The sequence below is a fragment of the Lutra lutra genome, chromosome 2, assembly GCF_902655055.1.
Source record: "Lutra lutra chromosome 2, mLutLut1.2, whole genome shotgun sequence".
NCBI classification, from domain to species: domain Eukaryota; kingdom Metazoa; phylum Chordata; class Mammalia; order Carnivora; family Mustelidae; genus Lutra; species Lutra lutra.
In genome coordinates, this window is record NC_062279.1 from 106,434,971 (window position 1) to 106,461,335 (window position 26,365).

A 26,365-nucleotide genomic window follows, 5' to 3' on the forward strand; every position below is an offset into this window, starting at 1 on the left:
TATTAAGGACCCTTTTCTTTTATTGAGCTATAGTCTATTTTACTTAATATTTTTATTTGTTGGATTTTCAGTCTAGCTCTTTTATTAGATTGTAACAGAAGATGTAAAATTGGGAAAATTACAATCAGCATCTACTGTTTCGTGAGTAAAAAATTCCCTAGTCCAAATATGGGTTTGGCACAGAAACCATAAACTTTTCCAAAGATAGTCTGTAACTATGCTAACTAGAATTGGCACCTCCACTTCCTTTTCACAGCATTCAACTGGGACTCTCTTAATCTTTTCAAAATAGGACTCTGCCAGCTGCAGTGCACTGATTTCAACTCAGAAGAAAACCTTACTTGCTTGGAAATCACTGTGTGTGTGCGTGTGTGTGCGTGCGTGTGTGTGTGTGTGTGTGTGTGTGTGTGCATGTGTTTCAATACTAACAAGGGAAAAAGATGAGCCCTGATCAGAAGAGCTCTTATGAAAGAATCTATACTACTGTGTGACTGAAAATTGTAGGGCTCAGATGAACTGTGGACAGTAGGATAGTCTGAACATATCAAACCCTCGAACTTTTCAAAAATTGCTATTTTAACCATTTTTAGGTGTACAATTCAGTGGCATTAGGTACATTCACAATAGTGTACAATTGTCACCAGTAGTTATTTCCAAAATTTCTTATCATCCCAAAGAGAAACTCTGTACACATTAAAAAAAACTCCCATTCTCTCCTCTCTCAGCCCATTAGAACACCAATTTACTTTCTGTCTCCATGAATTTGCCATTCTAGATGGTCCATTTAAGTGGAATCAAAGAATATTTGTCCTTTAGTGTTTGGCTTATTCCAATTTACCATGATGTTTCTATGGTTCACCCATGTTGTAGCATGTATCAGAACTTCATTCTTTTTTTTTTTTTAAAGATTTTATTTATTTATTTGACAGAGAGATCACAAGCAGGCAGAGAGGCAGGCAGAGAGAGAGGAGGAAGCAGGCTCCCTGCTGAGCAGAGAGCCCGATGCGGGGCTCGATCCCAGGACTCTGAGATCATGACCTGAGCCAAAGGCAGCGGCTTAACCCACTGAGCCACCCAGGCGCCCCAGAACTTCATTCTTTTTTAAGGCTGAATAATATTACACTATATGTATATACCACATTCTGTTTATTCATTCATCTGTTGATAGATAACTTGGGTTGTTTCCACCTTTTGGCTATAGTGGTGCTATAGACACTGGCATACAAGTATGATCTGTTTGAGCTCTTGTTTTCTATTCTTTTGGGTATTTACATAAGAATGGAATTGCTGGTCATAATGTAATACTACATTTATGTTTTGAAGGAATTGCCAAACTCCTAAAGTGATTTCTATAGAAGGTGCATCATTTTACATTCCTACCAGCCTTGAGCTAGAATTTCTTTCCAATTTCTCCATATCCTTGCCAACAGTTGGGTGATATCTCACTGTGGTTTTGATTTGCATTTTACTAAAGACTAATGATGTCAAGTATCTTTTCATGGGCTTATTGGTCATTTGCATATTTTCTTCATCCTTAGAGCCAAAGAAATTAGCAGCTGGAAAAAGGGAGTAGTTAGAGAAGGCTTTCTGGAGACAAGTGTTAACCTTCAGTAGAAGAATATAGCAAACTTGAGATAATTTTTGAGTGAAGAATACAGAGGGATAAATATTCTTGACTTTTTCCCTCTGGTAACTTGTCAGAAGTCCCCATTAGCTCAACAGCTTGAAGCCAGAGAACATGGAAGCCAGCCTCCTAAGGCAGAGAACAGGGTGAAGAAGTGTAGAGAATGGATCTAGAATAAAAGGTGGAGCAAATAAAGGCTACAACAACATTGGATACATAGAATTCCAGTAAATAATTTTAAATTGAGATGCTTCTATATGGTGGTGATGGGGAAGCATTAGTAAAGTCATACAGATCTGAACAGTAGATAAAAAGATGATGGAACAGCATAAGCAAATAAATAACTGAAGTTCTTTTTAGTCCCATGGTGAAAAAAATTTTTAAGATATATCTCTATGCAAATACTTAATTTGTTTCTCAAAAATAATTTCCTGATGTTGGACTGAAGCATGAATAGCTGAGTATACAATTTGTTCAGTCATTGTTGTCTATAAGCACTAATGACCATGCAGTTTGAAGACATTGGCTAATTTATTCATAATGTGATGGCTCTTCATGTATTACTTTTCTTATCATATATTGTTATTACTTAAGTATATTCATACTTCCAGATTTCCTTCATATTTTGAACTTTTAAATTTATTTGCACTATATAGATTATAGCATGTTATGGGTTTTGCATATAACCAAGGACAGATGCTTTGTAATTGATAATTTATTCATTTAAAAAATATTTTATTTATTTATTTGCCTGAGAGAGAGAGAACAAGCAGGGGGGATGGCAGGCTGAGGGAAAACCAGGCTCCCCAGTGAGCAAGGAGCCCGATGTGGGACTCAATCCCAGGACTCGGATCATGACCTGAGCTGAAGGCAGACAATCAACTGAGCCACCCAGGCATCCCTATAATTGATTATTTAATGAAATAAATTAGTTATCTATTTATTTATATATATTTTTTAACCTTTATGGTAAAATTAAGACACAATTCTAGAGATTTGTACAATGAGTAGGATGCTTGAAAACATCTGTCATATTTAAGAAGATTAAATCATAGGGTCTATTATTTAGATAACTATCTTTCAAATGATGAATGCTTTATAAAAATAGAGTCATAAGCTTGTTATCTTGAAGAGCATAACAGTTTATTTCAGGTCTTGATTTCATACGCTGGAAAGAACTATTGGGATCAGTAAAAAGTCTGAACAAGCCTACCTACAAAATAAAGATAAAAAACAGGACCAATGGCAGCATTCAGACTCAAAAGCCTTAAGAATTCACTGAGTTAAGGGGGTGGCCTGTAGAGTTCATATGGATTCATGTTTCAATCATGGCATATTAAACTTTGAGTCTACGTTTTTCTCAAATTAACTTTGAGTCTAAGATTTTCTCATGTGTAAAATGCATAGAATAATGTCTCCCTCATAGAATGTTGAGAAGAATGAAATGACATATGGAAAGTATTTGCTACTTACAAAGACCAGTCAATAACTGGGATTATTATCATTGTAAGGATTTCTTCCTAAAGCTATTACTTGGAACCCAGAAATATGTGCTTTTCCATACTAATTCTGTGGCTTGAATGTATTGATATGCATTATAATTGAAAATTGATATTTTTCATTGGAATGCTGTGACAATATAGATTAATGTAGCAACAGCAGTATTACGTAGCAAAATAAGAGTAGTAATTATTGTCTAACAACTTACATAAAAACAATTTAGATACTATGACGATTTTAGTTCTAAAATGTTCTCTTTTACTTAAAATTGCACATTTGTCATTTAGTATACTGACTTCCTCTGAAATAGGTGTATTTAAATTATTCCCTGTCAGATATCAGACATAATATATAAAAGAGGGGGTAAGTGATAATATGACATAACTAATATTCACTCAGATATTCTTTGGTATGTTCAATTAAACTTTTTCATCAAGGATGACCTTCATTTAGTGTCAAAAACTATTGTTACCATTAGCCCTATACTTCTGAGACAAGGATTATTGGATGCTTAGAATAGTCTATGACCAAAAGTTTTATATTAAAATTCTCATCTGACTATTCAGTATATATAGATTATTTCTAGATTATTTCTAGATTATTCAGGATATATAGACATTAAAGAATACATATTAGAGGGTAGTACTTTATTTCCACTGGTGATTTCTTTGAAGAAGAATTTTTTAAGTATATTCCTAACTTTCTTTTTGTCCCTTCATTCACTCTGCCTAGGGTAGCGGAGGACTGATTGATTTGATTGGTAAATTTGGGAAGGCTCTGCCTTGCCCTTCTTCCTTTTGGGAATAAGTTACCTGGAGGGAGCAAACCATGTCTGCTACTTTTCCAGGAGCATATTCTTCCCTCCCCTTAGAAAAAGGGCCTGTCCTGGTTCAATGTTGCCTACATCTGGGTATGTTCACCAATCCTGGGGGATTTATGAGGAAACACATTTGGCTCTCATCTTAAACTATATTCTCCAACTTGTCTTTTATAAAAAATAACTGATATTTTTGACCTCCATAAGCTACTCTTTGTTTTATCCTCAATTTGCTAAGAACATAGGGAAGAGGGAAGACTTTTTATTTCTTCATATCCTCCTCGTATCTGAAAGTTGATATCCTTCCTGAATTCTCCATCATCAAAAAGCTTTGAGACTATAGTCAACAAAATCCCCAGATCCAATAAATTCTATCATGATCAGCTTTCAGAGCCCCCAGTCAAGCCCCAGTGTGCTTCTCCCATGGAAGGAACTGAAGCTACTTCTGTGCAATTTCAGAAAGAAGTTCAAAACCAAAACCAAAACAAAACAAAAACATCTTAGGCTATCATTTGGCTCTTTCTAAGTTTATTACTGATCTTGATGTTGCACACTGAGGAAAAGTGTTAATTCTTTTACTGGGAAAAGGTGAACAAACTCTTCAGTGTAAGAAAATAGTCAGAACTTCAAAGCTCATTTGATTTGTGACCAACTCCTAAAGAAACATACTCTTAGACAAACCGTTATGAAAGGCAGATAACACATCATTATGTTCATATGCCGCTTCTAAGTCCACTTACCTCTGCTGTGTGCTTTGCCACATGCCCCACGATGACAATGACTTTCCCTTTGAAGCTCTGGAGCACAGCAGTGAAAGGGCCTTGGGTAAGCTCCCCTTCTGCAGTGAAGGCAGCACTAAATGGAATGTTGATGCTGCCTGAAATATGACCCCGAATAAAACTGAGAAGGAAAGATTAAGGAAGACATTTATTTGTGTGTAGACTTGAGTGTGTGAGGGAAACTCACAGAGGGAATTGATTCGCAGAAGATAGTAGGTTAAAATCAAACACGAACACCCCTGATATGAGGAAGTGGAGATGCAACATGGGGGGTTAAGGGGGTAGGAGAAGAATAAAGGAAACAAGATGGGATTGGGAGGGAGACAAACCATAAGTGACTCTTAATCTCACAAAACAAACTGAGGGTTGCTGGGGGGAGGGGGGTTGGGAGAAGGGGGGTGGGGTTATGGACATTGGAGGGTATGTGCTATGGTGAGTGCTGTGAAGTGTGTAAACCTGGCGATTCACAGACCTGTACCCCTGGGGATAAAAATATATTATATGGTTATAAAAAATAATTTAAAAAAAATCAAACATGAACAGAGACCAGATTTAAAAATTCCCTGAACAGGCAAAACTAGTTTAGTCATACAAGCAAAGTTTAGTTTGGCTTATTGTGCAAGACAAGTGAAGCTAACTTAACATTGGTCACTCCTTGCTTATGCCTCTGAAAATCATAAACAAAACGTAAATTGTTGCCCCAAATTGATATGAGATAACCCCTAACCAATTCGCTCTCATTTAGGAAAATTCTAATATTGTAACTAAACTGAAAAATAGTTATTACCTCCACATCATATAAGCTTCTTTATAACAGGTTCAGTCCATCTTTTTGTTTTGAGTGCTCCTAACTTGTAGACTGTGTTCTTTAGTATGCACATAATAAGCTTTTACTAATTATTACTTCAGTAATTCATTTGGTTTTACTTTTGGTTTTTGTTTTTTTCCCCCTTGAACTTTTGATGGTTTTTAACATCTTGAATGCTCACGTGAGTATTTTATCTAAATGAAGAAAGGTACTGTTAAGAAAAAAAAAAAGTTAAATATGAAAACGGAATGGGAAGAAGAAAGGAAGAAGATGAGTGGAAAATTTAAAGAAGACTTTCCTGAGGGGTGCCTGGGTGGCTCAGTTGGTTAGGCATCTGCCTTGGGCTCCAGTCATGATCTCTGGGTCCTGGGACTGAGCCCCACATCAGGCTCCTCACTCGGGAAGAACCTGCTTCTCCCTCTCCCTCCCCCTGCTTGTGCTCTCTCTCTCTGTGTCAAATAAATAAATAAATCTTAAGAAAACAAAAACAAAAACAAAGAAGACATTTGTGATTAAATGAAGTATTGCAAAAGGGATCAGGATGCAGCAAATCAATGTCAATTCTGGGGGTTGCACAGTATTTATGGCTTTGAGTTCATTACTAAAACTATGATTATTTTACAGCTCTGCGAGTAATATAGTCAATCAGAAGTTCTCTGATCTAAGTTGATAACTGCAAAACCTATCTACTTCAGGCAAGTGACTGCTAAACAGGACTCTCTTTAGAGTTGTTAGGTCATTAGCATTGATTGGAAACCCTTTTGTTGTGGGCTATTTCTCAAGTGAACTTAGATGACATTTCCATTCTTTCCAACTTCATGCTTTGTAAAGGGGTCGTGTGTTCTTATATTTGCACTTTAGAAGGGTTCTTATGGTTTTATTGAGTATTTTAGTTTTGGAATTAAAATCATAAATTAATTTAAAATATTTAGTAATATCATATGATCTTAAAGAAAAATATATGCCCCTTACTAAGCCACAGTATATTTCAAGAAGTGGTAGATGATAAAACCAGAGAGGTAGATTAAATAACAATTATGAATTTAGTCTTCTAATTATTCTCAAGGTATTTAAATTTGTTTGAAATATGAGATCCCACTTAATGTTATTTATTATCTGTCAATAATATCTGTTCCTGCCAATAAATGCCATGATGTTTTACATATTGTGCTTCCTGAACTTTCCAGGTTTGCCACAGTAATTTTGAAAATAAAGGCCCATATATCTTTAAAAAAAAAAAAAAAGAAAAAATATACACATACCCCTACCCCCCAACGAATAACATTTTTTTCCCCACCAAATAATTTAATAGTACAATTAAAAAGATGATTCTTCATATAGAGTCTATGGAGGAAGACTTTTTTTTTTTTTAGATTTTTATTTATTTATTTTAGACAGATTGAGAGGGAGGGTGGGGGAGAGAGTGAGAGTGAACATGTACACAAGTAGTGCGGAGAGGCAGAGGGAAAGGGAGAAGTAGCTGAGCAGGGAGCCCAAGGTAGGCTCCATCCTGGGATCCTGAAATCATGATCTGCGCCAAAGGCAGGTCTTAACCAAATGAGGTCTTAACCAACTTAACCAATTGAGCCACCCAGATGTCCTGAGGAAGACATTCTTAAATGTTACCATTAATCAAATAACTCTTCAAATAAATATAAAATAACTGTGAAAACTATTCTGAAAGAGATGGATAGAATACTCTGATAGATTATATCAACTTGGGGAGGACAGGGAAGGTTTTCACTGAGAAAGCAAGTGATAGCTGAGTTAAAATCAGAATTAACAAAACTTAATTAGGCAAAGGGATGGAATAGAGGTGGGACAGGGTGGTTGAAGAGATAAACATTTCAAGCAGAATGTTAAACTTGTTACTATCCTACAATTTTCTGTTGGCTGTGTTTTATAGTTTATGTGCTCAATAGAGGCATTTCCTCTAGACCTTTTTTTAAAAAATGTAAGAGTCATAGGGTTTTAAAGTATTATGCCACAAGCAACTAATATTCCCCCCCAAACTCATTAGATTTTTTAAAAAAATATAGATTAAAAAAACTATATTAAATGTTAAAATGCTTGACAAAATATGATGGCAGCAGAGATTTTTTTGATTTAAGAAAGTTATAATACAAAGTGCAAAAACTATTCCAATCCCTTTTTCGGCTATCTTAAAATTTTGAAAGATAAGGCACAACAGAAACAAAACTTTAAGCCATACCTCCCCTCTCCTTAGTTTAGTTCAATCAAAAAGTCTTGGAAAACATTTAAAAGCACTCATCCAAGAACATGCTTGTTGTAAAATTCTAGTGCAAATAAGATTAGGTAAGCATGAATGCTCTTAGTTTGGTCAAACCTCTAAATATCTATCCTTAACTATGTTACTGGCAAATAGCAGAGAAGAATGAGATTGACAAAAGGATTTAGTAATTGCTTTAAAATATCCACAGCTCAAAATGTAACAGAGAAACAATCTCATATTTTTCTAAACCCTAAAAGAGCAGGGCATTTTTGTTGGGTACCACACTTGGTGACTTCATACCTCTATATAGGAAGTACACGAGCATTTCATCAGACCACTTTGTGGGCTTATTTGGTTGCTATGTTAACTAATTATAATTAATGTTATAGAGTCCAAAGTAAAGGCTATACATTTAGTATATCAATAGCCAAAAGAGAATGTGGAATTAAGCACATAGTTTCCTCATATATAATGTAACTAAATAGATAAATTAATATAAAACTATATCTTTAGAGATCACTATTTCTTCTTGCTAAATCTGTTGCTGCTTCCTTTGAATGGCACCATCATCCACCAAATCAGTTTAAATCTCATCAGTGGCAACAGTCAACATTCTAGAGCACTAATAAATCCCATTCTCCTATCTCTATTCCCATGACCACTTATCTATTTCACACACTAATTCTTTTGAGGGCAGACTATTGTGGTAGTTTTTTGTTTCCTTCAGCTCTTATCTTTTCTCTTGGAAACCCATTCTATTCACAATATTGTTAGATTAAAAATTTAAAAACCAAGTTCTGATTGAGAAACCTTTTATGGCTGACCAATTTTCTCAGTTGAGCCCTCATGACTAAGCACTAACTACACTTCACTACCAACCAAACCAAGTCAAACACTGTTTCCAGTACACGTGCCGCCTCGCTCCTGCAGCTTTCTCTGCCTAAATATCCTTTCTCCAGTTTTTTTGAGTGTTCAAACGTTACCCATCCTTTAGTGTTTCCTCCATGAAAACTTCCCTTCCTATAGTATCTGCACATCTTTCATGATAGCAATTTGACCTTGTATAAAACATGCTAATGCTAATGTACTTCACTTCCATCAAGACTTTAAACAATTTACAGGATCTGTATTTATCTCATATATGGACTCTTATAATGCTTCAATACAGTGCTTATGTATTTGCTGAGTAAATGAATTTCAGAATTGTGTCGAACCTAGAATAACTTGGGTCAGCATCAAATATGTTAAATATATCCTGGCTTCCTAGCTACTGGCACCAGCACCTACGAATACATCAAGTGGCATGATCCAAAATTATCTTTTTTAAATACATAGTAAGAGAAAAGGGAAAGAAACAATGATAAAAGACATTTCTCTGGATTTTCCTCCAGCATGGGTATTGACCCAAAGGGTTTACCAAAACTGATGTATTTTAGGGCAAAGCTAGAGATCCCACCCTTTGTGACTGCAAATACAGAGAAATGTTTATGCGTATCAAATCTCTGGGTGATTCCATCCTTCTGGTCCTGCCTGCACCATTACCTCCACTCTTATCTTGTTTCATACTGCACTAATCCCTACAAAGTACAAATGTGAGCATGCTACTTATCTGATTAAAATTCTTTAATGCTTTCTCATAGTCTTTGGAATAAAACTCAAATTTCTTAGCATGTTATATTCTCCACCGAAGCTGCCTACTGTAGTGTCATTTTCTACCCGCATGTATTCTAGCCATGCATATCCAGAGTACGTGAAATTTCCTCAATGTGTCCTTCTCACCCTCTCTGTGCAATCATACAGTATGGGTTTTTTTTTTTTTTTTTTCAGTTTAAAATGTCCTTTTCCTCTTCATTCCTGGGGTAACTTCTATTTCTCTTTCAAGACCCATCTCAGGTATCACCTAGTTTGGGTCACCATCCTTATATTCCATGGCCTTCTGGGGGTGCCTCAAACATAGACCATTTCACACTGTATTGTAATTATCTATTTAATGGTCTCAGCCATAAGACTGTGAACTCCTGGTCAGCAAGGGTTCTGACTTAAATCTGTTTCCTCATTGCCTGGCGAAGTAAGTCATTAATCAGGCTTGACTGGTTGACTGAGTGAGACTACATGATACTCCAGAACTGGGGCAATGGGTGGGTCTCAGAAAAATGGGAGCTCTTCAACAGTTAATGTACCTTCACAACTCACTATTAATCCAGACAGTAGAGGCATTCCAGCAGTGACCACCATATACTCCCATATTATACAAGGTCTATTGAGATATAGGAATACAACTAGCTAGAAATTTTAATTCAGGCAGCTTGAACCTAGACCCAAATGGGATGAGAAAAAAATCTTACTAAACCTCCTTAATATCTATTCTGCTTTGAACACAAATATTTCTAAATTATTTTGAAGAAATTTTTAGAAACTAATTCTTCAGGACACAGAGACAAGAGCAATACTAGCATTTACTAAGGATGAATAATGTGGTATAATAATAAAAACAACTGAGTTTATGTGTTTTTCAATTAAAAAATTTAAGCCTGAAGTTGTTTTTCCTATAGATTTGGATATTAAAAAATGTAAGTGCTTTACAAATAAGGCTGCAAAAAACTCAGTCTTGAATTCAAGGATATGAGAAGAATATTCCTTCAAAGTATTTCCACTTACAGATATCAGTTGGTGCCACATTTACATGACTGAGACCACTTTTAATATGAACTCTAGAAAATTTGGAACTCTATTTAGAACCATTAAAGAAAATAACAGTTTGGCTGTGTATTATCTTTGAAGTTGTTAACATTACTTATGAAATTTATGTCATTATATGAGAAACACTTTCTATTGCCCCTTTAAAATATGCACTTACTGGGTTTGCTCAGTGCCTCACAGGGCAACTTGTGTTGGTCATTGTATGGCTGAACCTGAGTGTCATGATGCCAGGTGCAAGGAAGGCCCAGAGGCAAGGAGAGCATTAAAGGACAGGAGGAAGTGAATTTCCACTGAGCAAGCATGTTTTCAGACACCGAGCCCTGCGGTTCTCAAGACTCTGGGGCTCCTGGCTGTTCTGTGAACATTGATGATATTCCTTGATTCAATCCAGCACATGTGTGATTATTTAGATTATCTGGATTGTGACCTTTGTTGGTGTGGCTGTGGATTACACCTTGGAGGAGTGGACTTTCTGGACTCCTCTTAGAGAAACTTATACAGAGATGCAATACTATAAGAGACTATATATATGAGACTTTATGACTTATATGAGACTATAAGAACCTGAGCACAATGGGTTATTAACTCTTTAAACTCTTTAAACCCAGTTGAAGCACAATGGGTTATTAACTCTTTAAACCCAATTGGATCACATGTTGGAACAAGAGTGAGGACAATGGAAAGAGGTTGTCATAAGGCTCCACACCCACATGGAACCCAAGGCAGGGCTTGAATTCCCTGATCCTGAGATCAATACCTATACTGAGATCAAGAGTGAGAGGCTTAACCAACTGAGCCACCCAGGTTCCCCCGTGTTTATTATTCTTTTCCTACCTCCAACCAAATACATGGCCCAGGGGTGCCTGGGTGGAACAACTGGTTCAGCTTGGAACTCTTAGTTTCTGCTCAGGTGGTGATCTCAGGGTGGTAAGATTGAGCCCTGCATTGGGCTCTGCAGTTAGCATGGATTCGACTTGAGATTCTCTTTCTCTCCATCTACCACTGCCCCTCCTGCTCATGCTCTCTCTCTCTGAATTACATAAATAAATCTTTTTAAAAATGCACAGCCCATTTTTCAGACTTTCTTCTATTATGGAAGCTTTGGCTATCTCTTTATTATTAGAGCTGAATCTCTAACAAAGTTTGGATAATTAGTAATTTTGTTAGTTTTCAATCATAAATATTTAATTAGAACTACAGTATGTAGTTTGACATTGTTTCAAATGTGTTTATATATTTCCACCATATGTTGTATTTTTAATGTTTTTGTTATTGATCGTAACCAAGCTTCATTGTCTTTATAGAATTATATTAAACTTTTGAAATGTTTAGCTATGCTTTCTGGCCCTACATGTGGTCAATTTTCAGAAGTGTTCCATGCAAGCTTGAAAAGAATGTTTATAGCCAGCAGTGCTCTGTGTCTCTGTGTCCAGCTCATTAACTGTTTTGCTCAAGCCTTTGTGGTTATTGAATGTTCCTCTAGTATGTTCCAGAGAGTTGTATATAAAAAATGTTCTGCTCTAATGACAGATTTTAGAATGCTCTTTTTATTTGATCCATTTTTGTTTTCTATTTTTGAAAGCTGTGTTATATTAGCTGAATACCATTTTGGAATGGTATTCCAAAAGTTGTAGTTTTTGGTGAATTAACTTTTAAGTATTATGAGTAACCTTTATCTCTACAAATGCTCATTTCATTAAAATATCTCTTGTCAAAAAATATGCAATTATTGTTTGATCTGAAATCCCTGTAATTTATTAGAACAATATAACTGACTTAAATCTTTGCCTAGATTAACATTTCATGTTTCTTTCTTATAAAAATAAAATACAATTTCAACATAAACTTAGCTGTTTAGCTTCTCTGACATAAACTGTTCAGCTCTAATAAGAACTTAGATTAGATTATCTCTAGATTAGATTATCTTTCCTTCTTATCTGTGAATTGGGATTATGTCTTTATTGTCACATGGGTAAAGTCTGTCTTCATGTTCTCCAGCTTTCCTTTTCTATATTCCTTACTTGCACTACTGGGCCCTACTGAAGTTAGGGGTAGTTCCCTCAGACTGTTGATATGCTTCTCCTAATCCACTATCACAAAAATTGATAATAGATTAAAATATTACCTCTTACAGGGTATTTGTATTTTAACTGAGAATACTTATAAGCTAAATAACTAAAGCTTTAGCAGACTTTCAGGTAATGGGGTTCAGGGTATAATATCCCAAAATATGGCATCTTGGTATACTAAATATTTTAAGCTGAAGGAATTTGAGAAATGGCATGTGAAGAAAAGACTTTCTGACCTTTCCCTGAATCAAGAAATAAAGCTGTCAACTGAGGGATGCCCTCCCTATACTCAGGGGATGGGGACATCCTTACCTCTAAGACAGAGGGATACTAAAAGGAATCAGAACAAACGGCCTTGCTAAGTTTCCCTTAGCTTAACTAAATTTAGCCCATATGTTCTTGCCCTATCATGTGTTCTTGCCACAGTCTACTCCTCATCAAGCCTAGCATAAAAATTCTCAGGTTTAATCACTTCTCCAGATCTTCATTTCCTTATGAAGGCTCCCATGTCATATAAAACTTATTAATAAATTTGTATGCTTTTCTCTTGTCAATTTGTCTTCTCTTACAGAAGCCCAGCAAGAACTTAGAAGGGTAGAAGAAAAAGATGCTTTTACTCCCTTATACACATAGGAGGGTTCTAGAGGGTTAAGGCTAACTCTTAAATTCATTGGTAGACAGTAACTTAATTTGCTTAAAAGTAAATGCTTCCCTCTCTTTCATAAATAATCATTTCAATTATTTTACAAAGGTAAACAAGATGAGATAAAACTTAATTTTAGATTCTTAATCTCCTGAAAGAACAAATTACAAAAAAATTTTCACCTATATGAAGACATAAGAATTGTGTTAGCCAAATTTTCCTGTCTAAATGATCTTATTATAAAAGCAAAATAGAGGATAAAAATTATATACAGAGATTATAAACAATTTGAAAAATATTATAGATGACACTTCAAAAATAACTTTCTTTGGAAGAAGGAAAAGGTGTTAGAGTTTCTTTGTTGTTTTTTGTTTTTCTCTCTACTGTATAGTACTACATTTTTTTGGCAAGGAAAAATTAAATTATTTTAAAAGTACACTAGTATTAAATACTTATTAATTTAATAAACAGAGAGATAAAGTCACATAAATCCCAGAGTTTAATTGTAAATATTTACCTTGGTCAGAATTAAGAACTACTTTACAAAAATAATTCCTTTAAAAAATATAATAAGGAATATAATAGGCTTTCTTAATTTAAAACTTAATAGGTTAAGTTTTAGAACACCAGAATCTAATGATAGTTTTTGGGAAAAATTAACAGAAGAATTTAAAAAAAAAGATTTATTTATTATAGAGAGGGAGAGAGGGAAGGGGAGAGAATGAGAAAGCAAGCACAAATGTGTTGAGGGGAGGGCAGAGGGAGAGAATCTCAAGCAGACTTCCTGAGGAGCTGAATGTGGAGCCCTGTGGGGGGCTTGATCTCACAACCCATGAGATCTTGACCTGAGCCGAAATCAAGAGTCAGATGCTCAACTGACTGAGCCACCCAGGTGCCCCAATAGAAGAATATTTTTAAGGCATTAAAGTAAGTCATTTGGTAGAAAAAAGCCTTTCTAACATGATTCCCTCAAAATATTCTAACTTTGCTTTCCAATATTCAAAATAGTTCCATTTTTTTCAAGTGAGATTTATTCTGGGAATGCAAGGGTCATTCAATAATCGTAAATCAATCAACATGATACACTACATCAACAAAACGAAGGATAAAAATCATATGATCTTCTCAAGAGATGCAGAAAAAGCATTTGATAAAATTCAACACCATTCATGATTAAAAAGTCAACAAAGTGGGTTTGGAGGAAACATACATCAATGTAACAAATGCTATTTATTGGTTGCTATTAATGATGACATCTAAATAAAATCAACCACCACATTCTAATATATTAATTTGAAGTATTAAATTAATGAATCTCTTAATTACCATGAAACACACTTTTCCCTTGCCTTTAATTCCTTGAGAACAGAATTTAAGATTAGTAGAAAAAAATGTTACTTATTTCCTCATAATGTAATCAAATGCATCATTAGAGATTATAAAAGGTTTCTTAGCCTTGGAAGGCCATAGGCAGGTAGTTTGGATACTTCACTGAAAAGGATTCTTAGAACCCACAGCTCTCCAATCTTCACTGTGTTCTTGGTGCTAGAAAAGACCTAATGATACCCAATGACTCTTGGAAGAGCTTAGATTGTGGTTCTCCTCAAAGCACTGTGATTGATACACAGGGGCCAATAGTTGGTATTTAGAGGTGAGACAAAGCAGCTATGGGATAAGATAAGAGGATACTGGAAAAAAAAAAAACCCACAATTTAGGAAAGTTGTGAGGATAAATAACACAACTTAAGAACACTTTGGTTTTAAAGTAGGCTTTCAAAAGGGGGCTTAGAGAATTTCACAATTTGGGTCCTTTGGGAGGATTATAAATGACAGGTGACTTTATTTTTCTTTCTTCATTCCCTCATGACTCCCCCAAAATAGCACAAAGCACTACTGATTCTCTTCATTCGGCCTGTGATTATAAAGAGTAAAACAATCAACCCAGGTCTCTATCCTGTTACAACTATGAGCCAGGTATTGTCAGATGACATAAAGGCATTCCTATATTAGGCAACTCACCCATACTCATCAGAGAACAATGATTAGGCTAGCTGCTCTGGTTTTTGGTGTTCTATTTATATTTATCCTGAAGAAAATAAAAGAGAGTAGCAACTTAAAAATCAGCCTATGAGGTATGAAAAACTTTGGACTGAATGTCACTCTCATATTGTGTGTATTTTAAAATTTCAACTAGCTTTTTAAATTATTTGAAAGGAAGTAAGTGGTGTGTATATAAGCTATTTAATTATTTTAGAAGTAATCTTTAAAATTAAAACAGGATGGGGAGCCTGGATGGCTCAGTCAGTTGAGTATCTGACTCTTGGTTTTGGCTCAGGTTGTGATCTCATGGGTCCTGGGATGGAGGACTACCTCAGGCGGCACACTCAGTGGAGAGTCCGTTTGAAGATCTTTCGCTCTGCCCCTCCCTTCTCTCTCTGTCTTTAAATTAAATAAATCTTTAAAAAATAAAATTAAAATAGGGCAGTATAATGTTGCACTTTTTGATGGTTTTACGAGAGACTATGACTAAAGTTTCAACCAAAAGAAACAAGCTAAAAAGTTAAAAAATTAAATGTATTTTAAACCCTTGAAATAACAGATACAAATTTTTACAGCAGGAGTTCCTGGACCTGCCAACTGGAATTTAATGCTTCTTTTGGGAATCCACTCATCTCTTCTGCTAATGAACGTCCAGTATCCCTGAAAACCTAACAACGAGGGACATAAACATTTAGGCTCTAAAGTCTTTCACAGGTGAGGGAAAATAAAAAGTAGTAAATTTTAACAAAAAGGTGGGGATGTATCCTTTGAAATATCAGGCTTCCAAACTATATTCTTAGTAATCTAAGATTCTATGGATTGCTTCAGGAGTTCATTAATGTACAGTTTAAATTTCATTTTAAAAGTTTCATTTCAAAAATTGTGATTGCAAATAGGCACATGAAAACTCATATGCCAATTTTAGCATAAAAGAAACCACTAATCTATTAACACTTATTTTCATATAACTCTCATTTATAGTTAGTAAATGATATAAATAATAACTTATGAAGAAAATCACTTAAAACTTATTCATTTATATTTTATACAATGAATTTCTGAGAAAGAGTTTATTATTATTATTTTTTAAGATTTTATTTATTTATTTGACAGAGAGAGATCACAAGAAGACAGAGAGGCAGGCAGAGAGAGGGAGGGAAGCAGGTTCCCTGCTGAGCAGAGAGCCTGATGCGGGACTCAATCCCAGGACCCTGAGATCATGACCTGAGCCGAAGGCAGCGGCTTAACCCACTGAGCCACCCAGGTGCCCGAAAGAGTTTATTTTAAAAGGAGTTACCCTGTTAAAAATTTTTGAAAATCATTTACCTAGATTCTAGAGTAGAGAGAATCAAGGCATGCTTCATGAGAATCAGATGAAGAGATAAGCAGAAAGATTAAACTACTATTTTGTAACTGTTTATACTTTAATGCCAAGCAAAATCCCAAGAAGTTATGGTACATTTAATAGTAAAATGTCAGTAAAAAATACTTTAATATATTCTCTAAAGACAATATTAAGAAAATTATAATAAATACAAGTTCAAATTTGAGATCTATCAATCTCTTTTTCTAGGGTATGAAATAGACCAGTTAAATACTCTTCATTTTCCCCCAAATTTTATCTATAGCAAGAAGGATTCAAATACCCCCAAGAACACTAGAGAAACCGAAAACCAAGAAAATGTCCCAATATTCTGGTGTTATTTGGGAAGCATTTTAAGGTCATGCAATGTTACTATGTATCATGCAAGTCTATTCTGACATCTACTTTGAGAGTTACTTAGCTATTTGAATTAAGAGGAATCCCAGATATGTTGTTTTTACCTTACACCCTCAAAATGGAAAGGAAACAGTATGAGTAAGGCAGTACCATCATTTAAAACCACATGTGAAAAGGATACTCTTCACTATTCCGGATGTCAACTACCAGGAGCTTTGGTTTACTGGACTTTGTCTTCTTGGGGGGTGTTTTGAAATGGCCTGTCACTGTGAGTTCACACAAGTCAATCAGGTCCTCTGCTGAAATCCGGGGTGATACTTCTGACTTTAGGTCATTTAATGGGATAGATTCTCTTGACTGAAAAAAATATACAAACAACACAAATATTGAGAATAATACTATAGAGAGAAAGAAACTATAGCCAATATAGAATATTTGTAGGCTCTTGATATCAATCATTATAGCATACAGGAGAACAGGAAACTGAATCTCACTTTAGTGGTCTACTGTGTAACTGTATTCCTTACTACTGAGGTTTACTTATTCACAGAGGAAAGCATTGTTCTTGAGCTCCTGGCTCAAATTTGATACAACGAGATGAGGCCGACTTTTCTTTATGAGAGTACTGTGTATCTTTAAAGACAGTTCCTTTAAGTACATTTCACTTTTCTTCAAGTATAATTACAATTGTTGTGATTCACATTAATTAAAACTCTGGTAATAGGGACGCCTGGGTGGCTCAGTTGGTTAAGCAGCTGCCTTCGGCTCAGGTCATGATCCCAGCGTCCTGGGATCGAGTCCCGCATCGGGCTCCTTGCTCGGCAGGGAGCCTGCTTCTCCCTCTGCCTCTGCCTGCCATTCTGTCTGCCTGTGCTCGCTCTCTCTCCCTCTCTCTCTGACAAATAAATAAAATCTTTAAAAAAAAAAAAACAAACTCTGGTAATATAAGAAATTGCATTGTAACTCAGTATGCATACTAATTAAAGAACCTGGTACTAATATACATATTAGACTTTTATAACATAATTTATGTCCCATATGGATAGTTGAGCAGAAATTAGATTTTCAGAGATGAATGCAAGGAACATAATACTTTCTTAGATAGTAAACAAAAATGACAATGTATCTTAATTGTGAAGGAATTAAAATCAGACTCCAGACAATCAAACAAGTGCTTTGGTCCATGCGACTATTATATGGTGTAAGACTGATTCAGACTAAGGGCTGTTTATAACTGTTCTCTCCGTTACTTAGTAGGGAGAGGGAATTTCCTATCTCCATAAAAGGCAATGCAATACAAATCAACTCAATTCAAACTAAATTTATGGAGCACTAGTAGTCACTCCTGAAAACTTATTTACCGTAACTTGAGAATTTAAGAACTTTCAAAATTCACTTGATTGAGAACACTGGGATTGAAAAGAAAAAACATATTTATATGCTTAAGTTTTCAAAACTGAGCCTATTATCTCATTTACTCATTTTCTCTGTTTTCACAGTTCCATTGTAGGATACATTTAGAATTTCCAATTTAGAATTTCTAGGCAGGAGAGAGCAAATCATATGGATCATTTATCAGACAGACTTTTTTTTAAGGCTTTTATTTAAATTCTACTTAGTTAACATGCAGTGTAATATTAGTTTCAGGTGTAGAATATAGTGATTCAACAATTCTATACAACACCCAGGGCTCATCACTACAAGGGCACTCCTTAATGCCCATCACTTATTTAACCCATCCTGTGCTCCACCCCTCTGTGCCGCCCCCCCCCCCCCCCCCGCACCTGGTAACCAGCAATTCAGACAGACTTATTTTGAAAAAAAAAAAATTGTTTTTGGTTGTAGTTTCAATTTGAGCTCTCAACCTTTGGGTTTCCCTGACTATGCCACAAATTCTTCAGTGGTAAAACACATTTTCTCCCACTTCATTAGTTTTTAAATAGGAATGGAAATTGCTAAGCTTTGTGGGTTTATGGCTCTTAATAAAAGACAGACATTAGACATTCTATTTTTTTAATATTAAGAATTAAATCTACTTAAATATTCTGAAATTAAAAATGCTTCAAAAAGATAAAAGGACTTTAAAATCAGCTAGCCTTACAATCAATGCTTCCATCTCCTTTTTTGTTAGATTGCAATCTCAGTAAGTATTTTTCTCAGTCTTCACATGAAGTTGCACATTTATGAAGATAAAATAAAGAACTTTTGATTACCCTAGTTCTGCTTTTAGTCATTTAGTGATGAATGCAGCATTTCAAACAGAGGTTTCGTCTGAATGAAATATGTGCCCTGCCTGATGAAGAAGAGAATCTGATAGAGAATTTGACCAGCGTATTCTCTATGAAGAACTGATTTAAGAAAGATCTGACCTTGGCATTGGTTCCAATCAAATATATCATGTATAAGGAGTTTCTCAAAGGAAAGAGCAATTGTTACATGTAATGGTAAAAGCAGAAGAAGAGAGGAATCACTGACAAATTCATAACTTTCTGAACTTTTGAGAGTGTATATATCAGTGAAGAACTTTAAAGATTTTATTTATTTGGCAGATAGAGATCATGAGTAGGCAGAGAGATGGGGAAGGGAAGCAGGCTCCCTGCTGAGCAGAGAGCCCGATGCGGGGCTCGATCTCAGGACCCTGAGATCATGACCGGAGCCGAAGGCATCGGCTTCGATCACCCACTGAGCCACCCAGGCGCCCCTATCAGTGAAGAACTTTAATAAGACATGGAAATTCCACTGCAAATTAATTTTAAGAGATTAATAAATCAGATTTAGAATCAATTGTACTACTTTGCTTTATGAAGAAAATAAATACCAAAAATTTACAGAACCTAGTTTCTCTTCTATTAAGACAATCTTATATGCAATTTTACTATTCATTGTGCAATTTCTACTTATAAAAATAAAAATATAAGTATATTTTTAAAGTATAAAAATAAAACCTCTGTACTTTTGTCTCATTTAGTATTATTGACATTGGGATTTTCCTGTGTGACTGGGTTTCAAATTCATGGGACTTTGTTTATGGACAGCAGACAAAAATCTATTTATTTATTTATTTATAGATTTTATTTATTTATTGGAGAGAGAGAGAGACAGAGATATGGGTCCTCAGGTCAGTAAGACTAGTCTGTACATTGTCTTATTCATACCTATTGATTATAAGTTCTATAAGAACAAGTATCTTTGTTTTGTTCATTAATGTATCCCACTTAAAATGTGTGGTACTTAGTAAGTACTCAATAATTATTTATGGAACATTTCCTTGTTCATTCACACTTCAGAACTCTTAGAGTTATTCACTTACACACCACTCTTCTCTTTTCTACTTACCTAAACCCTACTGATTTGAGATAAAAATCTGATCATGTAACTTTTATAATTAAAAACACCTCAATGGCTTCCAGACATTGACAGAATGAACCCAGAATTCCTTAGTATAGCATGTAAAGCCCTTTATGAATTAAACCCTGTCTATAGGCAGGAGACCACAGAACTTGGAGTTAGACTCCCTTACTGAGCTGAGCACTCATGTTGGGAATTAGAAGAAAACAGTAATGAATAGGTGGGTAGGGAACAGACCATGAAGGCTCTGAAAGATGAAGAAACTTGAGGCTATAACAAATAGGTAATTACTGTAGGATTGCTGGATAAATGTATTACATTAACAGCAATATCTCAGGGAGACTAGTTTGGCTGTATTTTGAAGGATGAAATAAAGATGGGAAAAATGACAACCAGCAAGACTTGTTAGAAAGTGAATTTTATGATTATTTAGAATGATGACATTGTAAATTGAGAGGTTTGCTTTATCCACTCTCCTCTATTTTCCTTTAGTCTTTCCCTTTCTACTATTTTTTCTTGCCAATTCTCTCTCATCCACAGTGAAAGATATATTAAAACAACATATAATAAATAATAAAATTACTTTCCAAGGGTGAGTCCTTGTTTAGCTACTATCCTTTCACTCCTGAAATCACTGAAACTTGGTTTCTGTCATGATACAGAAGAAGAAATGATTCATTTGTCTAGGAGAAAGTAGACAATTTGGGAACACTTCTTTGAAAAGGTAACATTTGGGTTGAGAATAAAAAAGGATGACTAGGAGTTGGCCAAGTGAAGAACTGAGGTTTTCACGCAAATTCTGTGTAAAGACATTCTAGCACACACATTGGAAAGGTGTTTTGATTCTATTTCTAGGGTTTTGGTTTTACCTCGAGGAGATATGCTGAATAAAGCTAGTCTCATTAAAAATCCATTATTTCTTCAATTCAGCCTGGAATAAGTGGGGCAGAAATTTTAGCCAGGATGCTATTTTCATTTTGAAAGAATTTTTAGCAGTTGAGTTCACAAGTATCTAACCAGAATTTCTCAGGTTTACAGTCCCTGCCTCATTTTGATGATGGTCTCTTCCATATTCCATGAACTCTGTGAAAACAGGGAACAGGACTAGTTTGTTTTTTTACTTCCACTACCTAGCGGAGAGCTTAGAACCCAGTCACTACTCAGTAAACTTGGGTGTATTTATGAAAGGCTAAATAAAAAAAGGAGACATATGAAAAACACTATGAGAAAATATAGAGAAAATAAAGGAGGGGTGCCTGGGTGGCTCAGTTGGTTAAGCAACTGCCTTTGGCTCAGGTCATGATCCTGGAGTCTAAGGATTCAGTCCTGCATCGGGCTCCCAGCTCCACGGGGAGTCTGCTTCTCTCTCTGACCTTCTCTCCTCTCATGCTTTCTCTCAATCTCTCTCTCAAATGGGTAAATAAAATCTTAAAAAAAATAAAAAAAGGAAAGGAAAGGGATGAGTAAATGGTGGCTCTTAAATTTTGGATATGGGTGATTAGGGAAAAAAGATGGTTAACAGTGGCAAATAGTAAATAAGGTAAAGAAAAGTTCTGACTTGGGTATGTGAAATCGAGGTTGCATAGGGTCTACTAAAGATGAAGCATTGAGAAGGCAGTTAGAGATAGAAACTGGTGTTTGAGAGAAGTCATGGCTATAGTTATATTTCTGGAATCATCAACATAAAAGTTATAGTTTATGTTATGAGAAAAGATAAACAATTTGAAGAAAAAGGAAAAATGGCAGGAAAAAAATCCTAGTTTTAGTAGGCACATCTATACACTGCTGAAAAAAATTAAATTATATAAACTATTACTAAGGCTTAGAAATACCTGAAGTTGAGATTTTTTTAGGGTACTACCCATCAATTCTTATTATTGCATATGTCTACAATAAAGAGACTGTTTGCTTTCATAGTGTTAGATATTTTGAACTTTTGTATGAAGAGGGACAGATTTTTACAAATGGCACAGGCAGACATTAACTATCATTCTCAAAGGAATTTTAACAAAGAAAAATGACCTTTGAAAACATTATCAATCTACAAAGATATTTTTATCTATATATTTAAAGCAATAAATTGTTTCTGTGGCATTTTGGTGTTTCCGTTTCTCTTTCATGTTTTTAGAGAGAAAAGGGAGGGGTTATTATTTCTAAGATACAAAATACAGTATCTGAAATGGAGTTTGAAATAAAACTGTCACGCTCTGGAAGCTGCGTAATATAGCTCTCACACTAGGTAGAATATTTTTTTCTCCCTCAAATAAGAGAGATAATGTATATGAATATGAAACACAAAGAAGAGTAGAGATAGAAATTTTTTCAGTGATTAGGGATTTTTTGCTAAAATTTTCCCAGATGTGCTCCTGGAAAATTACATGTAAGCTAAATTTCTATAAAGAGAGTGATTTTTCCTTTTACATGTAGTTTCATTTTGGAGGTATTTCATCTCTCTTGGCCACAGTTTTCTTGTGTATAAAATAAAGGAGAAGATATCTTATGCTTCTATTAGCTCTAGGACCCTAGGACCTTATTTCTGATAGATTTTCAACCAGCAATGGGTCCTAAAACTTTTACTTACCTTTTGGGACAAAAGTTAGGCATCTGTAGGTAATACTTAATTACATCTGAGGAGTTTCTACTTAAAGAGATTCAGCAATGATTCTAATTGGGAGGCTTAGTAAAGTGTTCGTACAGCATGACTTGCTTTTGCAAACATAGATGAGTGAGAACTTAAGCATTTCATAGGTAGGTGGGAAATATTTTATATTTCACATTGGTTGAAGTGAAGGCAGAGAGATGGAAGTTACAGTAACAGAACTCTAACATCAGTGAATTACAGGGAAAAACAAGGTCAATGAGGCAATGTATGGGAGATGGTGGTGCTGGTGCTATTGTAAATGTTTCTAAAATCTTCTGGAAATAATTTTTGAAATAAAACCAGAACCTGATAAATTTCCCAGGCTGAGGTAAACAAGATGAAAGTTAAAGAAGACAGTGGCTTCACTCAGTTGAACTCCTAAAAGTGGAACTTATGACACCTTCCTTCTAGAATGTGATTGAGCTGCTATTCCACATAGGATGTTAAGGTCAGCTTCAATGGCAGCAGAGCTTCAGGGAGTAGAGCCAGCTGATGACTAAGAGGTCACAGTATTTTAGTTCGTCCAATAGATATTTTCACCTCAAACTCTAATGTCAAGGCAGCTGTCATTCAAACTAGGTTGCTGATTTCATCACCCTTCTCTTTCATTCTTACCCTTTTCCTTATTCACTGAAGTGATCAGCACGGCAATTTTTGCTTAGTGTTCCTTGTGACTTGGGAAATTCCCCCATCATTCTCCTCACTGTACAATGAACACATGTCAAATGAATGCCTGAACAATACTCTTTGGCTGGAAGCTTCAGTAAATTCCTGTGGAAGAAAGTCTTCCAGACTGCCTTCCTCATCCTTATTGCTGTGCCAAGGACAAGGTAAATGAGCTCTCTAAAGTGCTTGTGGTATTAACATTTACTACCATGACTAATATCTAGTGGATTGTTCAGCTAATATCATGCATCAGCCAACCATTTTTATCTTAATATAATTGAGATGTCCCAAGTGAAGGGAAATCAGTTTTTCCTGTGAAGACAGAAGACTCTCAAAAATCTTATGATAAAGAAAGGATACTCATTTGTCTCTAATCTCAAACCATTTATTTTAACATACTACAAACTATCCAAGATAATTCTTATGAGAATATAGATACAGAAATACCAATGCCCATAATATGCTTACTGTATTTCAAACTTCTAATTTAATGAATTCAGAAAGTGTCACAACCAATCTAATGCCAGGGGTCATGGAGATGTACTTTAGGTTTACAATATATAATACTTATTTTGGAATATGAACTGATAAGTTCAAATGGTTCCTTTCTAGGTTAAATTGGTTAGAGTCCATTTTTTCATATTTTCTGATAGAAAATAAAAGCATTTCAGGGGTAAACTAATTTTTCAATTCATTTAAGATCTGACTAGAGTTCTAGATTCTGAAACATAAATTGGGCATAAATGAACAGAATTTTAGAAGAAAGTCTAATAAATGACTTGATGTACAAAGTCTATATAAATAAAACAAAAGTCTGTTGAATTTAATAGTGAAAGTCTGTTAAATATCATAGTTAGTGACAACTAACCAAAATTACCAGCAATAATGGGATATATAAATTACTGAATATTTATTCTAGATATAATCTACTTTAAAATATTAACTTAAAAAAAGTCTTCATAGCCTCCATTTAGCTTAATACAAAATGATACACAGTTAAAAAGTTATCTAAGGGGGCGCCTGGGTGGCTCAGTGGATTAAGCCGCTGCCTTCAGCTCAGGTCATGATCTCGGGGTCCTGGGATCGAGTCCCGCATCGGGCTCTCTGCTCAGCAGGGTGCCTGCTTCCCTCTCTCTCTCTCTGCCTGCCTCTCCATCTACTTGTGATCTCTCTCTGTCAAATAAATAAATAAAATCTTAAAAAAAAAAGTTATCTAAGAAGGGGAGCCCATATGGCTCAGTGGGTTAAGCACCTGACTTGATTTTGGCTCAGGTCAAGATCTTGGAGTCATGAGATCGAGCCCCACTGAGTGTGAGCCTGCCTGGGTGGCTCATTGGGTTGGGCCTCTGCCTCTGGCTCAGGTCGTGATTTTGGGGTCCTGGGATCGAGTGCCATGTTGGGCTCTCTGCTCTGCGGGGAGCCTGCTTCCCCCTCTCTGCCTGCCTCTCTGCCTACTTGTGGTCTCTCTCTCTCTGTCAGGTAAATAAATAAAATCTTAAAAAAAAAAAAGAGCCTCTCTCCCTCTCCTTTTACACCTCCCTTCTGCTTTCTCTCTCAATCTAAAAAAAAAAAAAAAAAAAAAAAAAAAGGTTACCTGGGGCACCTGGTTAGCTCAGTCAGTTAAGCACCTGCCTTCAGCTCAGGTCATGATCTCAGGGTCCTGGGATTGAGCCTCGCATCAGGCTTTCTGCTCAGCAGAGAGCTTATTTCTTCCTCTGCCTCTCCCCCTCACTCATGCTCTATCTCAAATAAATAAGATAAAAAATATAAAGTTATCTAAGAAAATGAAAAATATTTCATAAAGGAGTTACAGGCAATATTTCTTATGGTGAAATACATCTTCAAAAAACTATAATGACTATCAGTGTGCAGATATATTTCAACAATTATATAACCTATTAATTTTTTTAATTCTTTGGTATGTCTGCCATAATGACAGCCATCTAAATGTGTTCAAAAGTATTTTTTAATAGAAAAAAATAGATACGCTATTGTAAAATCAAATGACAAATTTATCATTAAAACACATGAGGCTGGGGCGCCTGGGTGGCTCAGTGGATTAAAACCTCTGCCTTCAGCTCAAATTATGATCCCAGGGTCCTGGGATCGAGCCCCGCATCAGGCTCTCTGCTCAGCAGGGAGCCTGCTTCCCTCCCTCTCTGCCTGCCTCTCTGCCTACTTGTGATCTCTCTCTGTCAAATAAATGAATAAAATCTTAAAAAAAAAATCTCTGGCTTAAACTAAAGGTTTCTGATAGAACTGATACCCTTTACATAAGCAGAAATTATGACAGACTCCAGATTTAGAATGGACTCCAAAAGCTGAAACATTATAAAAAGACAAAGCTCAGGAGTCAAGAGTGATGGGCTATCTTTGCTTCCTACTGAATATCAGGACAACATGTTCAAAGACATTTGATAATATTTTTAAGATAATATTTTAAATCAGAATGCATAATTGTATACCACGATGAAATTTATCTCTCAAGCCAAAAGATAATGAAATATTAGAAACATTGCCATTAAATCTAGGTGTAAGATAAAAATACTATTATCACTGTTGTTTAACACTGTTCTGGAGAATTAGGTGAAGTAAATAAATAATAGAAAGATAGAAGGTGTATAAAATTGAAAGAGAGGTAAAATTATCATAATTTGCAGATGACATATAACTGGAAAATCTGACTAATCGAAAACTATTACAATGAGAGAACATTACCGTTATCAAATAAATGATGATAATAGTGAAAACTTACAGGTGCTTACTATGTACAGCAA

General features: G+C 35.3%; 1 protein-coding gene across 4 annotated transcripts in view; it reads right to left on the reverse strand.

Annotated features, from left to right (window-relative positions):
- Positions 1 to 26,365, reverse strand: part of TBCK (TBC1 domain containing kinase) — a 210,630-nt gene that overhangs the window by 16,248 nt on the left and 168,017 nt on the right. For all 4 annotated transcript variants that reach the window (XM_047718152.1, XM_047718149.1, XM_047718150.1 and 1 more), the window contains 2 exons: positions 17,115 to 17,290; positions 4,682 to 4,841 (listed from right to left, as the gene is read on the reverse strand). In XM_047718152.1, the coding sequence (XP_047574108.1) occupies positions 4,682 to 4,841; positions 17,115 to 17,290 (336 nt within the window). The remainder of the gene's footprint in view (positions 1 to 4,681; positions 4,842 to 17,114; positions 17,291 to 26,365) is intronic.